The 19,755-nt window shown below is 36.0% G+C and overlaps 1 protein-coding gene across 4 annotated transcripts in view; it reads right to left on the reverse strand.

Annotated features, from left to right (window-relative positions):
* LOC150084912 (cyclin-dependent kinase 20-like) overlaps positions 1–19,755 on the reverse strand; it is a 107,146-nt gene that overhangs the window by 71,206 nt on the left and 16,185 nt on the right. For all 4 annotated transcript variants that reach the window (XM_090375639.1, XM_090375642.1, XM_090375638.1 and 1 more), the window contains exons 2-3: positions 18,052–18,205; positions 8,167–8,203 (exon numbers count right to left, since the gene is read on the reverse strand). In XM_090375639.1, coding sequence (XP_090231765.1) covers positions 8,167–8,203; positions 18,052–18,200 — 186 coding nt within the window. In that variant the 5' untranslated portion in view covers positions 18,201–18,205. The remainder of the gene's footprint in view (positions 1–8,166; positions 8,204–18,051; positions 18,206–19,755) is intronic.

The raw sequence follows: 19,755 nt of genomic DNA on the forward strand, positions 1-19,755 counted from the left end.
AGGGGTTGCTCTTATGAAGAAATGGTTAAGTTTTGCAAATTACAGTGTCTGGAGACTAAGCACCGGCGAGGTGATCTGATAGAGGTGTATAAAGCCTTGAATGGTTTGAGCATGCTCAATGGTGATGGGATTCTTCCTCTTGCTCAGAATAATCACCTGAGAGGGCATAAATTTAAACTGAGGAAAGACAGATGTAGGATAGATGTGCGGAAATTTCCTTTAGCCAGCGGGTAGTTGGTTGGTGGAACAGACTTCCATCCCTTGTTGTGGAAGTTAATAGTCTAAATAAATTTAAGGCACAGCTGGACAGGTATTTCGAACGAACAGAGGGGGAAGTGGAAGTTTTTGTTTTTTTTTTGGCTGATGCTGCATAAGCTTGCTTTCTTGCCTCATATGTCTCTACTATTGCTAATGCTAATGTTCTCTGAACAGCATTGTGCAATCACAGGGCAAATTCAAAATGAACAATGCCCTATGAGCCAAAAAATAAAGTAACGATGATCTTCATTTGAGATTATCTTGATTTTTTTGATCAGTCTTCCAGTGAGAGGGGTGACCTTTGTTTCCAGGTCACAGCCATATATCCACAATCTGTGGATGTATGACTGGATGGATGTATGGCAATGGTTATACCAATGGCTGTCACTGAGGACTCAGCAACAATTACTCAATAATTCCAGATCGATGAATGTTTATCAAGTTCACCAAATTTTGTGAGAAAGTGGTTGATATTGAGTGTGTTGCTGACAGCTGAATGTCCAAAATGACAGGATGTGGTTGAGAAGAAACCCATGGTTACACTATGTAAATTGAATAACATAATCATGGCTGTGACCTGGTCACAGCCAATCCATCCACAATGAAAGAAACAAAGTTTTGGTCAGCAGTAGCATTTTGACAACAATCCTGATATATGAGAACTCACTGCTCCCTGTAATCATCAGTAAAAATGAAAAGCACAAACTTTGCTGAAATGTTCTACATTCCCAAATCTTGTGTTAAATTGACTGATATGTCCCATATTGTGGTGTTGGCAGTTGAGGTGAGCGGATGCGCTTCGTCAAGGCTCCTCAGTTAAGTGGATTGGATTACTGTCGATTAGTGCTTTTAAATATTTGATTTATTTAGATATTGTTGGATTATTTTGTTATAGGTTTTCCTGTAACAGTTTGATTTTATTAATATTATAGATATAATTTTTTAAAGTTAATTTTCATTGATATTTGGCTAATTTTATAATGGTAGTTACGAGATCTGCCTTAAACATGTCACAGGGTATTGTGACTCACATGGAAATAGCCGATGGCGATTTACGGGTGAGTCATGATTTAATCCGTTGCAGAACCTGTGGAATGTTTTCCAAGGTCGACCTGGTGACTAATCATAGCTCACCTGGGGATTCTTTTCTTTGTGATTGATGTAAGGAGTGCGCCGATCTTAAATTACAATTTGGTGCACCGATGGAACAATTTGAGTCCCTGAAAAAACAGGTACTTGCCCTCGAAAATAATACATCTGGGAGCTAGTCAGGGACTCAAGACTCCAACAATATACCAAGAGATGCACACCCGATTCGGGCCTCAAAACATAAAAACCAAGTGCAAACTACTCTGGTTAAAAAGAACACTTGTAGGTAGAAAGAATTTGTTTTGTAAAGACAGGATACACTTAAACAAATGTAGTGCAAAAGTTTTTTCGTATTATTGAGGATACCTTAAAGGTTCAGGGAAACTGCTAGTTGGGGGGGGGGATGTGGGTAATACTGACACGTGTTTATCTGATAATATTGGTCAAAGTAACTCTTGCACATACCTCAAGAGTTCTTATCTGCTACCCCAACTAGACATATTATCTAGATATTCTGGGGGCAGAAATGTTTCAAGTGAGTGGGTAGCTAATGCCAGGGGAAAGAGCCTAAAAAACTTCAAGGGTTGTGTTAGGGTTGTTAAATATACAAGAACAGTAAGTCTTAATTGTTTATATAGTAATTTTAGTAGTGTCATCGTCAATAAAATGAGTGATTCAAACTGCTGGTTAAAACAAGTAACGCGGATATAATAGGGCTTACAGAGACATGGTGCCACCCGGAAATTGGGGATGATGAGTTTGAGTATGGCTTGTATAATGTATTTAGAAAGGATATGGTAGATAGAAGGGGTGGTGGGGTAATGCTTCTTATCAGAAGCAGCCTGAGTGCGACGATAGCTTTCCAGGATTCAGATGTTTCACATGCTAATATAGAATCTGTATGGTGTGAGATAGTTGGAAACAAAGATATAATGCGAGTAGGAGTAATCTACAGACCAGGTGATTGTGAAGATTATGACGAAAGCCTCTACATGCAAATGGAATGAGCAAGTAAGCGTCAATGTCTTATTATGAGTGATTTCAATTTGCCTCTAACTGATTGGAGTAAATGGGAAGGAACCTCGACATGGGGAACAAAATTTTTAAATCAACTAGATGACTGTTATTTGTATCAACATGTCAGGGAAAGTACTAGAGAAAAGAATATCCTAGACCTCATCATCATCAAATCAGATGACATAACAGGGCTGAGAGTAGAGGAACCAGTAGCAGGAAGTGATCACGGAGTTCTACGGTGGATGATGACGAGAGAGGTAGCAGAAGTAAAAGGCAAAGGAATGGGTTTTAATTTCAGAAAAGGAAATTACGATGCCTTAAGGTACTACATGGCCTCTATTAACTGGGTAGATATCGCGCTGAGAATGAATACAATTGAACTGTGGTACGCTTTTAAAATATTAATCACAGATGCCTTGAATGCGTATATACCATTAAAAAAATACTCCACGACAAGGGTTCCAAGTTGGATGAATAGTGAAGTTGCCACATTACTTGAGCAGAAAAAGGTGGCATGGAAAGGTTACAGAGCAATAAAAAGTACTGAAGCCTATAACAGCTACAAGATGATCTGTAATAGAGCCACAGAAAAGGTTCGACAGGCAAAGGCAGTTTATGAGAAATCACTAGCAAACAGAGCAAAGATGGGGGGGGGATAAGGAATTCTTCACATATATAAATGCCAAGAAGAGCAGGACAAACCAGATCGGGCCTTTACGTAAGGGAAAGGGGATAAGTATTAAATACACCAGCTTCCGTTGCAGATGAACTCAACAGTTATTTTGCATCGATATTTACAAATGAAAAACCTTTTGTGGCAATGGCAAATTGTGGAAGTGAAGTTGAAAAATGTGTAATTAATGATATTGAAATTTCGCAAGATTATTTAATGAAAAAACTTTCAAGCCTACAGGCCAGTAAGGCTCCTGGAGTTGATGGAATATACCCGATAATCTTAAGGGAGGCGGCAAGTGAGTGCATTGAACCATTGAGGCTAGTTATGCGAGTATCACTAGACTCTGGGGAGATTCCCTTGGATTGGAAAAGTGCCAATGTATCTCCCATACATAAGGGTGGCTCTAAGAGTGAAGTTGGAAATTATCGACCTGTCAGTCTAACTTCAGTGGTAGGGAAAATCATGGAGGCAATGATCAAGGGTGGAATTCAGGATCATTTGGATCAAATTAAAATTCTCAAGGATACTCAGCACGGTTTTGTAAAGGGAAAATCATATTTAACAAATCTGGTTCGCTATTTTGAAAGAGTCACTCACGAGCTGGATTTAGGGAATAATTTCAACACTGTTTATTTAGATTTCAGAAAGCTTTTGACTCAGTCCCACATGAGCGGTTGCTTTATAAGCTGGAACAGGTTGGAATCACTGGGAAAATCCTTAGATGGATAGCAGGATGGCTTCAGGGCAGGAGGCAGAGGGTTGTGATAAATGGCTATTTCTCAGATTGGGTTGATGTAAAAAGTGGGGTTCCCCAAGAATCATTATTAGGACCACTGTTGTTTTTAATTTTCATAAACGACATCGATGAAGGGATAGAGGGCGTGATGTCTAAATTTCAGATGATGTTAAAATTGGTAGAGTAGTTAATGATCACTGTCAAGCTGAGCTTCTTCAGAGAGACCTAGATAGACTTCAGGAATGGTCAGAAATATGGCAACATTGCTTTAATCCAACAAAGTGTAAGGTATTACACCTGGAAAACAGTAATCCCAAAATAACTTATTCACTTGGTGGAGTTCAACTAAACCCAGTACTGGAGGAAAGGGACTTGGGTGTTACGATACAGTCAGACATGAAATTCTTTGAGCACTGTAAACAGGTTGTAAGGAAGGCCCATGGTGTCCTATCGATGATCTATCGAACTTTTGCAAGTAGAGATAGAGACGTGATAATCCCATTATATAAGGCTTTTGTTAGACCACACTTGGAATACTATGTTCAAGTATGGAGACTGCACCTAAAGAAAGACATCGAGCTTCTTGAAAGGGTGCAAAGACGGGTAACTCGCCTGGTGAGATCGGCAAAAGGGCGTCCTTATGAAGAAAGACTTTGAATATGTGGGTTGCAGAGTTTGGAAACTAGACACCTTAGAGGAGATTTGATTGAGGTGTTTAAGGCTCTGAGAGGCATCAGTAAAATGAATGAGGATGAAATTTTCAAGATTATAAATGATGCTAGAACTAGGGGACATACATTCAAGTTACGGGAAATGTTTAGATTGGACTGCAGGAAGTTTTATTTTAGCCAGCGAGTTATAAATTACTGGAATAAGTTGCCTAAATGGGTGGTAGAGGCTGACAGTTTGGGGAAATTCAAAGGTCATCTGGATAGTACCTTCGGGTCTGGGAAGCGTATAGGATGATAGGTTTAATTTCCTTTTCTTTTATTAATTATTATTTTTTTTTTTTTTTTTATCATTGTTTTATTCAGGGTTTTTTTTTTTTTTTGGATGGTGCAGCATAAGCCATAGGCTTTCTTGCACCATGCGGCCATTACTAATACTAATATAAAATACCAACTCTGCATAAAGTTAAATGTCAATCACTTCTGATCAGATCATAAATATTAGTAATTGAATCACTGGTTTCTGAAGCTAAAGGGTGGCCAGAGTGAGGTTCATCTTTGACAAAGAAGTGGCAATCTTAAAAGTTTACAAAACTATTGAAAAGTTTTCATATGACACATAGCATATTTTCTGAAGCTGTCTTTAGCATTTTTGGCTTTTGTTACCCTAATTAGAAACAAAATCTGATGCACAGTAAAATCACTAATTTTAAATGGGATGAAACAAATACAGCACCTTCTATTCACCATGCACTAATTCAGACTGACTGCAGATAAATGGGAGGTTCGTGTTCAATTAATATGCCCAGATGAGTCACCAAACATTTTGTGACAAGTTGCTATAACACTACAACTTAATGACAGAAAGTCAGTCCTCTAACTTTTTTAAGTCCACACACCATCCATTTACACAACTGACAAGTAAATATTGATTCACATTCATTGACTTGCCATTATATTTATCATATTATCAAATAAAAATTTGCTTTTTGCAAATACTGGCAGTCCTTGGGCTTATGAAGATTTTTTCAAACTGATTGTTTCATTAAACCATGACTTAAGAGGGGAATCTTCTCCCTTTTCCCTCAATAATTTTTAAGATGAAATAAATCAAAAATGCTTAAAAGTTATTTTAAAAAATATGCTCTACATATGTGTTGTTGTTTTTATTTGGTTTTTAGGAGCATTAGCAACTAAGGCCATATTGCTCCGTGGATATGCGGTGGTCATTCCCTGACCTTTCCGCATCCTCCATATTTGGTAGTCATGGGCTTGAACCCCCGGTCTAATCAAGAAGCATGTGCTACGCTTCTTGATTATGCCCACCTGGCTACAGAGGCGCCACATATGTGTTTAGCACTGTAGTGTTTCTGGAAACAGAAACTTCTTTGTATGTAGAATTAGAAGTGAATTGAGGCATCATCATCATCATCATCATGCAAGCATATTTTTATATTTTTTAAATATTCTTTTTATGTATTAACACTATTAGAAATGTTAACCCATATAATTAATAAATAAATTAATATACATATATATACACGCACGCACGCACACACAAGGTGTATCATTTACAAGGGTAGCGAGGTCTATCTTGCTTATTTAAAGTGTACCTTTTTTATTGAAATTTTGCTAAAATTTTCGAATTTCATATGAAAATTGGACTATTACTATTTATATTTTATTTCACCAGAATATGTATGTATGTATTTTATGATTTCTAAATTTAAATTTTGCCTAATCAACTGTTTTTTTACTCAATTAGAAGTTGCTCCCCATTCTTGGTTTAGTCTAAAAACATCATCAGTGTATTTCTGAAATGGATGTAAACAGATTTTATTTAAAAAATAAAATAATAATTATAAGACAATGGTTGTAGCATGAGGAGATGTGACACAAACTGCCCTCTACAGCTAGCTGTTTTATATGTTGAAATGAGTGCACTGAAGATCAAACATTTCATACAATCATTGTGCTATTATTATTTTTTTAATTCAACAAAATTGGCTTACATTCATTTCAGAAGTACACTAATGATGTTTTTAGACTAAACTGAGGACAGTGACAACTTTCTAATTGAGAAAAAAGTAGCTGATTAGCAAAGTTTAATTTAGAAATCATAAAATCTAAATAGTATTTTTAGTCCAAATTTTAACACCAAATTCAAAAATTAGCTGAAATATGACAAAAAAAAAAAAAAAAAGTCCAAACAAATAGTCCAACCTATTTTTCCAAACAACAAATAATTTAAAAATATGTGAGATAAGCCCACAGCCTATTAATTGAAATATCCTGTATATACAGTATCCAGAGACTTTAAGTCATAACTTCAGGAGGTGATTCCTGAGGTCATCCTTCCATGTAGTTGCTGATAGCACGATAATGGGTGGTCAGCTTTGTACTTTAGACTTGAAAATAATATTGGGAGCTGACCACCCATTATCGGCAACCACATGGTCACTGATAATGTGATAACAGGTGGTCAGCTTCACACTTGAAAACGATATCCACACATAAAAATTGTCCTCTAAATGGTTGGGTTACTAGAATGTTTTCTATAGAGTTTTCTTTGCAGCTTTTAGTTTATTAAAGTTTGCTTTCCAGCTTGATTCAATATACTTGATAATTTTTTGTCTTTAAAATTACATGGACTGCAGGGTTTAGCATTAACATTAGTAGAGCCATATGATGCAAGAATTTTTTTTTTTTTTTTTTGGCTGATGCTGTATAAGCAAACTTATACAGCATCAGCCAAAAAAAAAATAAAAAATAAAAAACTTTCCTATTTCACCCATCCATTTACTCCAGAAATTTGTCCACTTCTTCCTTGAATTTATTTAAGCTATTAACTTCCACAATGACAGATTGTTTAATCTCTTATTAGAATTAGAAATTATTACATTATATTGTATAGTACAATGATCAAATGGAAAAGTATTATGTTACACAATTTACATAGTGTAACCATGGGTTCCTCCTCAACCATATCCTGTCAACAACACACTCAATAGCAACCACTTTCTCACAAAATTTGGTGAACTTGATAAACACTTTTCGATCTGGAATTATTGAGTAATTGTTCCTGAGAGTCCCCAATGGCAGCCATTAATATTACCATTGCAAAACCTATATGCAAACTATACGGAAAACAAACGGCATGTTTGCACTTGACTTACACAGTCATACATCCCTTCTATGCATACATGCTACGTTTCAAATAAACACAGCTCAATGACGGTTGAGAATTGGACCCGTGTTAATATAACATTTTGCACTCAGAATGACCTTGGCAATCATAAAGTTGCAGGACAACCTGTTATATATGAAGATAAATATAACATATATATATCCAAATCCTTAACATAAAGGGTGTTTCTAATTACACTGACAAAATTATAAGGGGTATTTTTAAGTATCAAAACAATTGAAAAAGTTTACATTAAAACAAGCAGACATGTACCGAATAAAACGTTGACTCATGATACATGTCTCCTTATTCTTTTTATTATTTTTTACTACTGAAAATACCATTTAAAATTCAATCAATTTCAAGAAATTCAATTTTAAATTTCAACATTCATGGCTCCATAACCATTCAGAATTGGACACATATTTATAAGAACTGTTTTACTATTCAGAACTATCTCTATAATTTTGTCAGTGTAATTTAAAAGTACTCTATATGTATAATGTACAAAATAAATAAATATAAATACACTTACATTTTCATGGTCAATTTGCTGTAGAGCTTTGATCTCTCTGCAAAAACACTTGAAATGTAACAAATATCATTTTATAAATTTTCATTAAACATAGTAATATACATATAATACATATCACAAAAATCTGGAGATACTTACATTAAAATATGAAATCAAGTGATGAATATCAAAATTAAAGGACTTAAAATTAGCAGAATCATTCACTATACAGGCCGTACTGAAGAGAAAAAAAATGGCTAAAGTAAAGAAAGCCAACATGAGAACCACAGGAAACTTCAGAAACTTTACCAGGCAAACTCGTTTCTCTCTCTCTCTCTCTCTCTCTCTCTCTCTCTCTGCATTCTCGGTAAACAGATAGTGCGTGTTATCGGTAGTGGCAGTAGAAGTCAATAACGATGTATTGATTAGTTTTTTTCTCATTATTAAAGCAGATTATTAGATTTCATGAATGGGCTGAAATTTAATACAGGTACACCTTCCAGACTGCTTATGTCTTATAGTGTTTATCCCCCCCCTTCCCGCTGTTTTAACCTGATAGGAAAACAACTTCTACCGCCATTATTGATAACACGCACCATCTGTAGAAGTTGTCTTCCTATTTTAAAACAGTGGGAAGGGGGATAAACACCTTAAGACTGAGGCAGTCTGGAGGGTGTACCCGTAAGTAAATTTCAGCAGCAAAGGCATTATGCTCACAAACTCCAATAATCTGCTTTTATTAATGAGAAAAAACTAATCAATACATCATCATTATTGGCTTCTACTGATACTACTGATAACATGCACCATCTGTTTACAGAGAATGCAAGGAGAAACTGGGGTAGCAGGAAATAAGTTTGCCTGGTAAGTTTTCCAGAAGTTTCCCCGTATTGGCTTTCTTTACCTTCACCAAAAAACTTCTTCCCAAGGCAATGAAAAGTGGAATTCAGTAAAGGAAATACTTACATCAATATTATTAATAAATATTGAAAGCAGTAAAGGATTCCAGCACTGAACCTGTGGAACAACACTCATAACATTAGTCCACAAAGAGCAGTGACCAATTATAACCACTCTCTATTTCTTTACGGATATCCCTTTATCCATAGTATTAACTTGACCCTAATGCCACACAGCTCTAGTTTACACAACACTATTCACATTGACCAGTAAACGATATTAAAAAGACAATATTGCATTTCTCTATCAGGGATTGTCCTCACTTCTAATCTCTCTTAGCATAAGCATATCACAAATAGTGCTTCCTTGCAACTAAAAAACTGGGTTTAATCTTTTGCTCTTGGCATTACTTTTTTTCTACACAACTACTCACTCTATAAAAATCTCAAATCTGCCTAACCACAGAATATTATTCCTGCATCTGGAGTGATGTACCCAAAATCTCTCTCTCTTGGCAGTCATATAAATTAATAACCCATCTCTTATAAAGTCTCTCCAATCTCTGTCTCATAAATGTTCTGTTTCTGCTGAATGTCTTTTCTATAGATACTCCAATGGGCACTGTTCAATTGGCATCTATAATTTTCCCCCCATAAGACTTTGAAACCAGTCCAAACACATGCTGCAACCAGTCAGCATCCATTTAGTGTATAACATCAAATTCATAGAACCAACTTTTCTTCTGCCTCATTTATCCCTTCAACATCTGTTTTCTAGAACAATCTTCCTTTACATGTATTTTCTGAAAATTACAATCTACAGAAACTCAAGTCCAATGTCAACAAGTATCTTTTGTCTTCTCAAACTTCAACCCACTCACAGTTCTAAGTACTATAGGCTCTAATATCTTTTATGTCTAGGGTTCTCCTAAAAAAAAAAAATAATAAAAAAAAACACCTTTGTATTCGTTAGTGACAACTTGGATAATTAGATTCGTCAGATATCGTCTTCACATAACACCTGAGAGGGCATAAATTCAAATTGAGGAAAGACAGATGAAAGATGGACGTGCGGAAATTTGCCTTTAGCCAGCAGGTAGTTGGCTGGTGGAACAGACTTCCATCCCTTGTTGTGGAAGTTGATAGCCTAAATAAATTTAAGGCTCAGCTGGACAGGTATTTCGAATGAACGGAAGGGTGAAATGGGAGTGGGTTTTTTTTTTTTTTTTTTTGGCTGATGCTGCATAAGCTTGCTTTCTTGCATCATATGCCTCTACTAATGCTAATGCTAAAAGAAGGAAAAATTTAGAATCATTTTGTGGAGCTGGACTGGTTTGAATTGGAATGCCATATACCAACGAGATGATTGTCCTTAACACCAGCTGTTAAATAGATTACTTCAAAACTGGCCTGCTATTAAGAGCCATTTCCAAAATATTGATGATTGCCCCAAATTTTTCTCCAAATTATTTCAAAGTGAGGATACAGATTCAGAAATAAAATTTCAAATGGTTTTTAAATTTTTTTTGTCAATGTTGGAGAACTGCTAGATGTTACTACTAAAATTCTTGAAAAAAGTGACTTGAGTATTATGGATTCATATAAATCAATGACAATGACCAGAAATAAAATAAAATAAATTAAATAATCCAGAATCAATACTTCAGAAATTCCGCAAAGTAATTTTTGAAAAATTTATCCCAATGCAAACAGAAAAAGATTGTTGATGAATGTTGCATTTTTATTCAAATCTATTGCAATACCTAGAAAAAACTATGACTTCAGTGAAAAAATAAGTGTTCTAAGTTAATAAACTTTTCTCTGGAAACAGAAGAAATTAAGTATCAAGATTCTGAAATGGCAATTGAGATATTTCAACTCCAAGAATGTGTAAATCTGGACGAGTTGTATGAAGATTTTTGTGAGAATAGGTTGAAGTTTCTGGAAAGTATTAAGTGTACAGGAAGTGATATGCACAAGGGGCTTGATTTTTTTTCTAAAGTTCCTAAAGAAAATGTACCCAATATCAGTAGAATAGTAGGATATTTGTTAAGTATTCCTTGGTCAAATGCTTTAGTAGAAAGGGTGTTTTTGTTAATGAAATTGAAGTGGACAGATGTCAGAAATAGAAGTCACCGAGAATTATTCAAGGCAGAGTTGCAGATTGCAATGAATTTCTCTTTTACATGTAGAGTTCCTTCAGTATATAAAACAGGATAAACAATTGTTAAAAAGGGCAAAATGTCAAAATAAGTACAATTAAAATATCAGACAATTTGAATTTTCTTGTATTTTTTTGAAACTAATTTTATCAACAAAAATCTTTCTTTTTTTTTTTTTTTAGGAAAACCTGACAACCCTAATGCAGAAGCAGTTTTCTTGAGATGGTCACTGTAAAAATAATATGTCACAGTATTGGCTTACTTAGTGAAAGGTGTGTTCATTGTCAAGCTTTACATTTTAAGTGTGAAAAAGTTGGTGATCATTTTATTTTACTGCAAAATATGGCAATTTCAGAAGGATTGATCAATGGTATGAGACTTATAGTTATAGTTATGTATCGGAATTGTTTGGATCTAGAAATAATAACAGGAGAAACTAAAGGAAAACAGGTGCTCTTACCGTGTGTAGATATGACTCCATCCGATTCAACTTTACCATTCTCATTTAAGAAACGGCAGTTTCAGCTTTTGCGATGACTATAAGTAAAAGTCAAGGGCAAATGTTTGATAGAGACAGAATTTTGCTTACTAACCCTGTATTTAGTCACGGCCAATTGTATGTAGCAATGTCTCGGGTCAGATCATTCCAGCATGTTAAGATACTAGAAGGGCACAAGAATATAAAAAATGTTGTTTTCAAAGAAGTATTATACAGACTGTACTACATTCAGAAAGATGGTGAAACGAAAGAAAATTTATAAGTTTCCTCAGTTTCAAGAAATGAGAAAGGATTCGACACATACTGGCTTACTTGCTCACAACAAAACACAGACTACATTTTTTTTAGGACAGCTAGAGAAAAACTCTGCTACCAATTGCAAAATTTTTGCAATGGGTACAGCTAGTATAATATAATAAAATAAAGTACAGTCCATTCTGGTTATTTGGGACACATTGGGACTAGTGCATTTTGGCCCAATTAAGCGGCTGCCCCAATTATCTGAAGTTTCACGTAAATAGTTAAAAATACAATGTACCTCCCCCTTTTACAATAGATTCACTACAATCAAATCACTTTACGACGAACTCACCATAGTAAAGTACCGTTCACTATACGATGTGCAATAAGCGCCAGTCATTGTCATCATGTTTGTGAATTGAATTTTTATTCTATTAAACAGTGATTCTAATTAGCAAAAAAGGAGGAATATTATCCACAGGCTATAAAAGCAAAGATATATTAAGCACAAATTTACCCTTTATTACCTTACCAATTAAAAAATTAAATGATACGTGATAATCGGATAATTAATACGTACTGTAATAAGTACATACAAACTAGTTGACATTTCTGTTCACTGACATTTGTGGTGGGGGGTTAAAATTTAAAACAGTAAAAAGATAAGCAATCAATAACAAAGAACATGGCATACACAAATTGCAAGTAACACAATACGCGAAAGTGAGAATGGAATAACGAGTTACAAAGCTTTGAAAATAGGAATGAAGAGAAGATCTGAAAATTAATTTTTTTATACGATTGAAGATTTCATGGAAGTGTAAACACATTTCACCATAATAACCCACAGAATTCCAGCTGTCGGTATTATCGCAAATTCAGTAAGATCGAGTTTACTGTCTGTTTATGATAGATTTCACTAACAGAAAACCCAATAAACAGGTGACTGCTAATTGTTTTTATTGTTTTATGGTTGTGACCTCCAGAATTTCGACCGAACCACGTGGTACCACGTCGGAGACAATCGTAGAGTAATCTCCAGTGCTGTGGTCTCCTGCCCCGATTAAACGACATGCTGTCCCAATTAAGCGAAGTAAACCCTGGCTATTTTCTTGATTGGTTTCTGTTTTTTAAGATTTGCCCCAAATAAACGGCTGCCCCGATTAACCGGTGGCCCAAATAACCGGAATCCAATGTAATATAATAAATTTGTTATATTTTAAAAATATTATTCAATTTTGATATATATTATATATATCATCATCAACAAAAGAAACAAATATTTAAACCAAAACAAAGAAAAAATTATTGCAACAAAAATCGTTTCTTATAATATTGTAATGCACTTGACAAATATTGCCTCTTTAATATTGCTACTGAACGAAAGTCACATAACACCTGCAAAAATATTGATAACAAGGGCTATCTGAATATTAAGCTGTAGCTTTTCAAATACTTGACTAAATACCAAAATAACCTAACCTACATAACTATATGGATTCAAACTACATATTAACTACAATTTATTATATTAAATAAAAAAAAACCTCAAAATTATTCCAAAAACTATCCTACGAGTTTGCAAAATGCACAGCCACCGTATACAATCAAGTGCAGCAATGTACTACACATGTGCACTGGTTATTGTCACACCTACCATGAGATAGGTAGGTGAAACAATAACCTCATCCATATTTCTTTAGCATTAGTAGAGGCATACGATGCAAGGAAGCAAGCTTATGCAGCCTCAGCCAGAAAAAAAAAAAAACGCTCCCATTTCACCCCTCTATTCGTTCCAAATACCTGTCCAGCTCAGCCTTAAATTTATTTAGGTTATCAACTTCATCTATCCTACAACTGTCTTTCCTCAATTTGAATTTATGCCCTCTCAGGTGATTATTCTGAGCAAGAGATAGAATCCCATTAGAATTGAGCATGCTCAAACCATTCAAAGCTTTATACACCTCGATCAGATCACCTCGCAGGTGCCTAGTCTCCAGACACTGTAATCTGCAAAAATTAAGCCTCTCTTCGTAAGAGCAACCCTTTGTTCCATTCACTAATCTTGTGGCCCTTCTCTGTACTCGTTCCAACAGCTCTACATCCTTCTTAAAATGGGGCCTCCAGACCTGTATACAGTACTCAAAGTGTGCCCTGACCATTGCCTTATACAAGGGGATAATCACCTCCTTATACCTGCTAGAAAAATTCCTGTATATCATTGACAAGACACCATGAGCTACTCTTGCAGACCATCTGCACTGCTCAGAAAACTTCATATCTGCCTGCACAGTTACCCCCAGATCCTTTTCATTCTCTACTACTGTCAGTGTAGTACCACAGAGTTGATACGTTACTCTGGAGTTACTGCTTCCCATATGTAATACTTTACATTTGTCAATGTTAAACTTCATTCGCCACCTCTCAGCCCATCTGCTCAACTTTTCTAGATCCTGTTGCAGTAACGTACTATCATTAGTGTCCTTAACAATCCTGCCAACCTTCGAATCATCTGCAAACTTGGATATTAAGCCTGATATACCATCAATACAGAAAACAACAATGGATCCAACCCTGAACATTGAGAGACTCCACTAATGACATTAGTCCACGAAGAGCAGTGTCCATTGATTACCACTCTCTGTCTTCTCCCACTCAACCATCCCTTTATCCACAGCAGCAATTTGCCACCAATGCCACACTGCTCCAATTTGTGTAGCAGTCTTCCATGTGCAACAGTATCAAAAGCCTTTCTATGATATCAAAGTTATTCCCTGCATCCAGTTCATTTGTGACCACATCATAGTATCCAATCGAATTGGTCAGACAAGACTTCCTCTTAACAAAACCATGCTGTGTCAGAGCTATAAATGAAGTCTTGTCTTAATGATCCAGCAGTGCTTCTTTAACCAGTGCCTCCATTAATTTCCCTGGAACAGAAGTTAAACTAATTACTTGTCTATAATTACTTGTGTCACCCTTTGATCCTCTTTTGTGAATTGGGGTCACATTTGCACATCTCCAGTCCATGGGTACCTCCCCTGAGTCCAAGGAAGCTCTCATAATTATGACTAAATGTTTGCTGCCTCCTTTAATATAACTGGATAGATTCCATCCAACCCAGGTGCCTTTCTTATGTTTATCTTCAACAATTTCTCCTCCACTTTCCTCTCAGTTATTACAAAATCATCTAGCTCACTGCCATTTAATTCACCTCTGGCATTCCCCTCCCTGAATAACTCCTCATGTGTGAATGTAGATGCAAAATACTCATTCAGTTTGTTAGCCACCTGAGCAGGATCAGAAACAGTTGAACCATCGATATCCAGTGGACCAATCTGATTCATCCCTTTCCTTCTAGAGTTTACATAGGTAAAGAACTCTTTGCATCCTTTGCCAAAGATTTCTCATAATCTGCCTCTGCCTGCCTAACCACCTTTGTGACTTGGTTACAGACCAGTTTATATCTATAATAGGCTTCCATGTCACCTATTAATTTATATGTATCCCATGCATTTTTATGTATCCAATTGGGATACATATAAATATACAATTTATATGTATCCCATGCATAAAAAACCTTCATTTCAGTCTCCTTTACACCTTATGACTGCTTCCCAACATTTGGATAATTTTTGTATGCTGTTCAACTGTCTGTTGAAGTTAAGCTGTTTGATGCCTTGGGTCAGAACTGCACTCAATGCTTCTAAAGACAGAAATCTTTGTCCACATAACAGTTTCTTGAAGTTGGAGAATAGATCATAATCACAAGGACATATCAGACTTTTTAGGGGAGTGAGGTAGTGCTTCCAAGTAATTCGTGAAACTCTACTTTGACATGGCTACTGCAAAATAGAAGGTATACAGGGAATAGAGGGAATACAGGGAAGCTACACAGAGAACTGTGTGATGGAATCGCACTGTCATAGAGTATGAGAACACCGGCTTCCAACATCTGTGGTCCCTTCTGATGAATTTTCAGGTGGTGTAATTTCTGAAGAAGCAATGTTGCATAGTAGTCTCCAGTTATTGGCCTTCTAAGTGGCACTGTGGTCATCATGGCCTAATCATAAGCCACGATGACCATTTTTTTTTACCCTCAATGGCAACAATGTGTTTTAATGACACTTCACCTTCTTGTCAGTAATGTGCAAGTAACTGCATTGCAATTTCTTTACTTTTGCTCATCGTTTATCACACAGCAAATGTGGGACCCATCAGGCAGTGGCCCTTCGTTTTTGTAACACTGTGGTTAAAATTCAATGAACAGATGATTTCGATATTCCAGATTCATTGGCTATTTCTTCATAAGTCATACAGTTGTCTTCCCTCCAAAATGGTGGTAATAATGACTGCCAATGTGCTGTCCGTAGATGTTCTCAGTCTATCTGAGCACTGCACTTCTTCAACACTGGTCTGACCTTGACGAAACCTATGAAATCAGTGTGAACTCATCTACAATTTACTGTTGACTCATCACACACTTCATGCAACAATTCATAAATTTGTATCAGCATTCAGAAACTCATAAAGTTTTGATTTTGATAAAGGACCTTTGATCTGAAACTCTAATACTCTTTATTATACAACAAAAAAAATAAACACTACTGTTTTACAAGCCCTTCATGGCCAGAAAGCCTGGGGTAATCTAATCTAAGGCAATTTCACCCTGCATTTCAAGAACTCTATTTCACTCTGTTTCAAGCCCACTACTGCTCAGGTTAAAGTTCAACTTATTATCCAGATAAAATGTCAGTCATGTAGGTATATAGAGCAAAGGGCATGTGCATAATGTGTATTACTTGTGGAATAACCCTTGTATAATCATCCCATGGATTTTTATTCTCTTCCACTAAGCTCATCAGTTTATCTGACATACATTTTGGTCTAAACCTTTAATAGTATCTCCTTAGTTGATATCAAATGCTTAGTTGTTTTTTTTTTTTTTTTTTTTGTTAGTTGTTGGCACATCGGCTTCTGTGGCCATAATGCACCTCCCAAGGTTTTTTGCACTACTCTGATCCAAGCCCAAGGCAAGATTCAAACCCACGACCTTTGGGTTGACAGGCAGGCACTTTACCCACCTGGCTAGCCCGGTCGGCTCAAATGCTTAGTGACCTCTACGATTATCTCTCTGAACAGTTCTCGTTTGGCACTTAAATTTTTTAACATTAATTAGTCCCACTGAAAAGAGTTTAAAAAATGTCTGAGCACATTATAATCACCTTAATGCTCGACAGTAGTTATTTTCTTGAATAAATCTCACATCATTATGCTATAATCACTACCACCTAGAGGCTCCTTTACTTGAAGATTCTTAACATGTGATGACTCACTACTAATAAACAGACCAAGAATATTTCTTTCTCTTTCTGCCTCTCTAACACGTTGGTGGAAAGCGGTCATCCAGTATACTAAGAAATATTTTGCTACTTTGTGAGCTGCCAATCCACAAGTTATAATTTGATATCTGAAAAGTTAAAATACACCCACAATAAGACATTCTAATTTTCTGGCCCACTCTATTTATCAATAATTGTTCATTATACTACTAACAGTCATTTGTCGTATAATAGACCCCAACTCTCATTTTTGTTTTACCAATGAATGTCACACCAGACTGACAACATTACTGGCAATCTGTGTCTATACAGTTTTAAAGTCTATGTGCTTTTTAACCAAAAGCACAACTCCTCTCCTTCCCTCTTCTTATTACATCTCCTTTCTGTATACATTATAATCGCCATATTCAACTTCTGCATATCCAATAACTGAGTCACACCATATTTCTGTTATGCTTATAATGTCAGAATTTGATGATTTAACTAATACTTAAAACTCTTCAAATTATTTATTATACTCCTAGCATTTGTTTAATGTATAAGAAATTAAATGTGAGTGTTTGTGTTTTTAGTAACTCTTACACAGCCTATGTAACTGCTAGTCCCATGTGGACCCTTGCAGCAGGCCTTGTAAATGCTACCCATCTCTTGCTTTTCGGGCTACTGCATGTCAAAATAGAAGGTATACAGGGAATAGAGGAAATACAGGGAAGCTACACAGAGAACATGTAATGCATAAAAATGTTTATACATATGTGCTTTACCTGAAGGTTGTACAAGGGATACCACTATCCAATTTTCTTAAGGGAACCTTCTTTAAAGCAACAGTTTCCCCTGATAAAATATGCTTAGCTCGCAGAACAATGCCATGGGCTCCTTCTCCAATCCTTCCAGTTACAGAATAGTTTTCCATAATTCCTGCAAAACAAAAACAAAAAAAAAATTGAATTAAAGAACACCATTACTAATGCACTTTATGTGAACAGTCAGAAAATTAATAAATCTTCAGTATTACTACTAGAAATTTAATTTGTTAAGCAGTAGAGTTATTCAGAACCTTGTGCTAAGGGTAAAAATAACATTAATAATGCAATGAAAAAAAGTCATTTTTTACCAATGATTAACATTAAAAGGTGCTATTAGCATTAGCATTGGTAGAGGCATATGATGCAAGAAAGCAAGCTTATTCAGCATCAGCCAAAAAAAAAAAAAAAAAAAAAAACACACACCACTCCCATTTCACCCCTCCGTTCGCTCGAAATACCTGTCCAGTTGAGCCTTAAATTTGTTTAGGCTATCAACTTCAACAACAAGTGATGGAAGTCGGTTCCACCAACCAACCACCCACTGGCCAAAGGCAAATTTCCGCACATCTATCCGACATCCGTCCTTCCTCAATTTGAATTTATGCCCTCTGAGCTGATTATTCTGAGCAAGATGAAGAATCCCATTGGCATTGAGCATGCTCAAACCATTCAAAGCCTTATACACCTCTATCAGATCACCTCGTCGGTGCCTAGTCTCCAGACTCTGTAATTTGCAAAACTTAAGCCTTTCTTCGTAAGAGCAACCCTTTGTTCCATTCACTAATCTTGTTGCCCTTCTCTGTACCCGTTCCAGCAGCTCTACATCCTTCTTGAAATGAGGCCTCCAGACCTGTATACAGTACTCAAGATGTGGCCTAACCATTGCCTTATACAAGGGAATAATCACCTCCTTATCCCTGCTAGAAAAATTCCTGTATATCATTGACAAGACACCATGAGCTACTCTTGCAGCTCGTCTGCACTGCTCAGAGTTTAAAAGCAGTAAAATCTATGTTTAAAAGCAGTAAAATCAATTCATAAAGCAATCTGTTAAGAGGCTTTCTCAAGAAAGAAAGGTTTCACCTCACCAACTACAATGACCACAAAACTTATATTGTTAAGTAAGAGGCTGTGATTCCCAAATTGTTCAGGAAACCCACTGATAGAACACACACAAGCTTCCAATCTTTAGAAAGATCCAACCTTAAATCTCATCACTGATGAAAACTTGAGGTCTTTAGCTGATTAGTCTCAAGCAGACAAAGATATGTTCTGAGAATGAAAACCCAAGAGGGCTTTTCATTCTCAAAACAGATAACTTAGATAACAACCTAAAATAATTTAGGAGGAATATGCAATTTACAAAAAATAAACTGATATGCCTCCCCAAATCACCTAATACCACAGGAGTGATTTGGTACTCAAATCACTCCTGTATGGATGAAAAAATCCCTACCCTGCAGAAGCACTGTCAGAGACAGCAACGTATCAAAATCACTCTATGCATGACCATATGAGTATGAGTGTATAATGTCACTTGTTTGGATAGGTGTACGCTCAAATCCATTCAAGGACTGGAGAAATTCTTAAAAGGGGGCTGTAGTTAGCTATCTCAGACATGTAAGGGAGCAAAATTTCTTCCCCATGAGCTATTCCACATTT

This window comes from Mastigoproctus giganteus, chromosome 6 (assembly GCF_048544385.1).
Source record: "Mastigoproctus giganteus isolate SK-2022 chromosome 6, ASM4854438v1, whole genome shotgun sequence".
NCBI lineage: Eukaryota > Metazoa > Arthropoda > Arachnida > Uropygi > Thelyphonidae > Mastigoproctus > Mastigoproctus giganteus.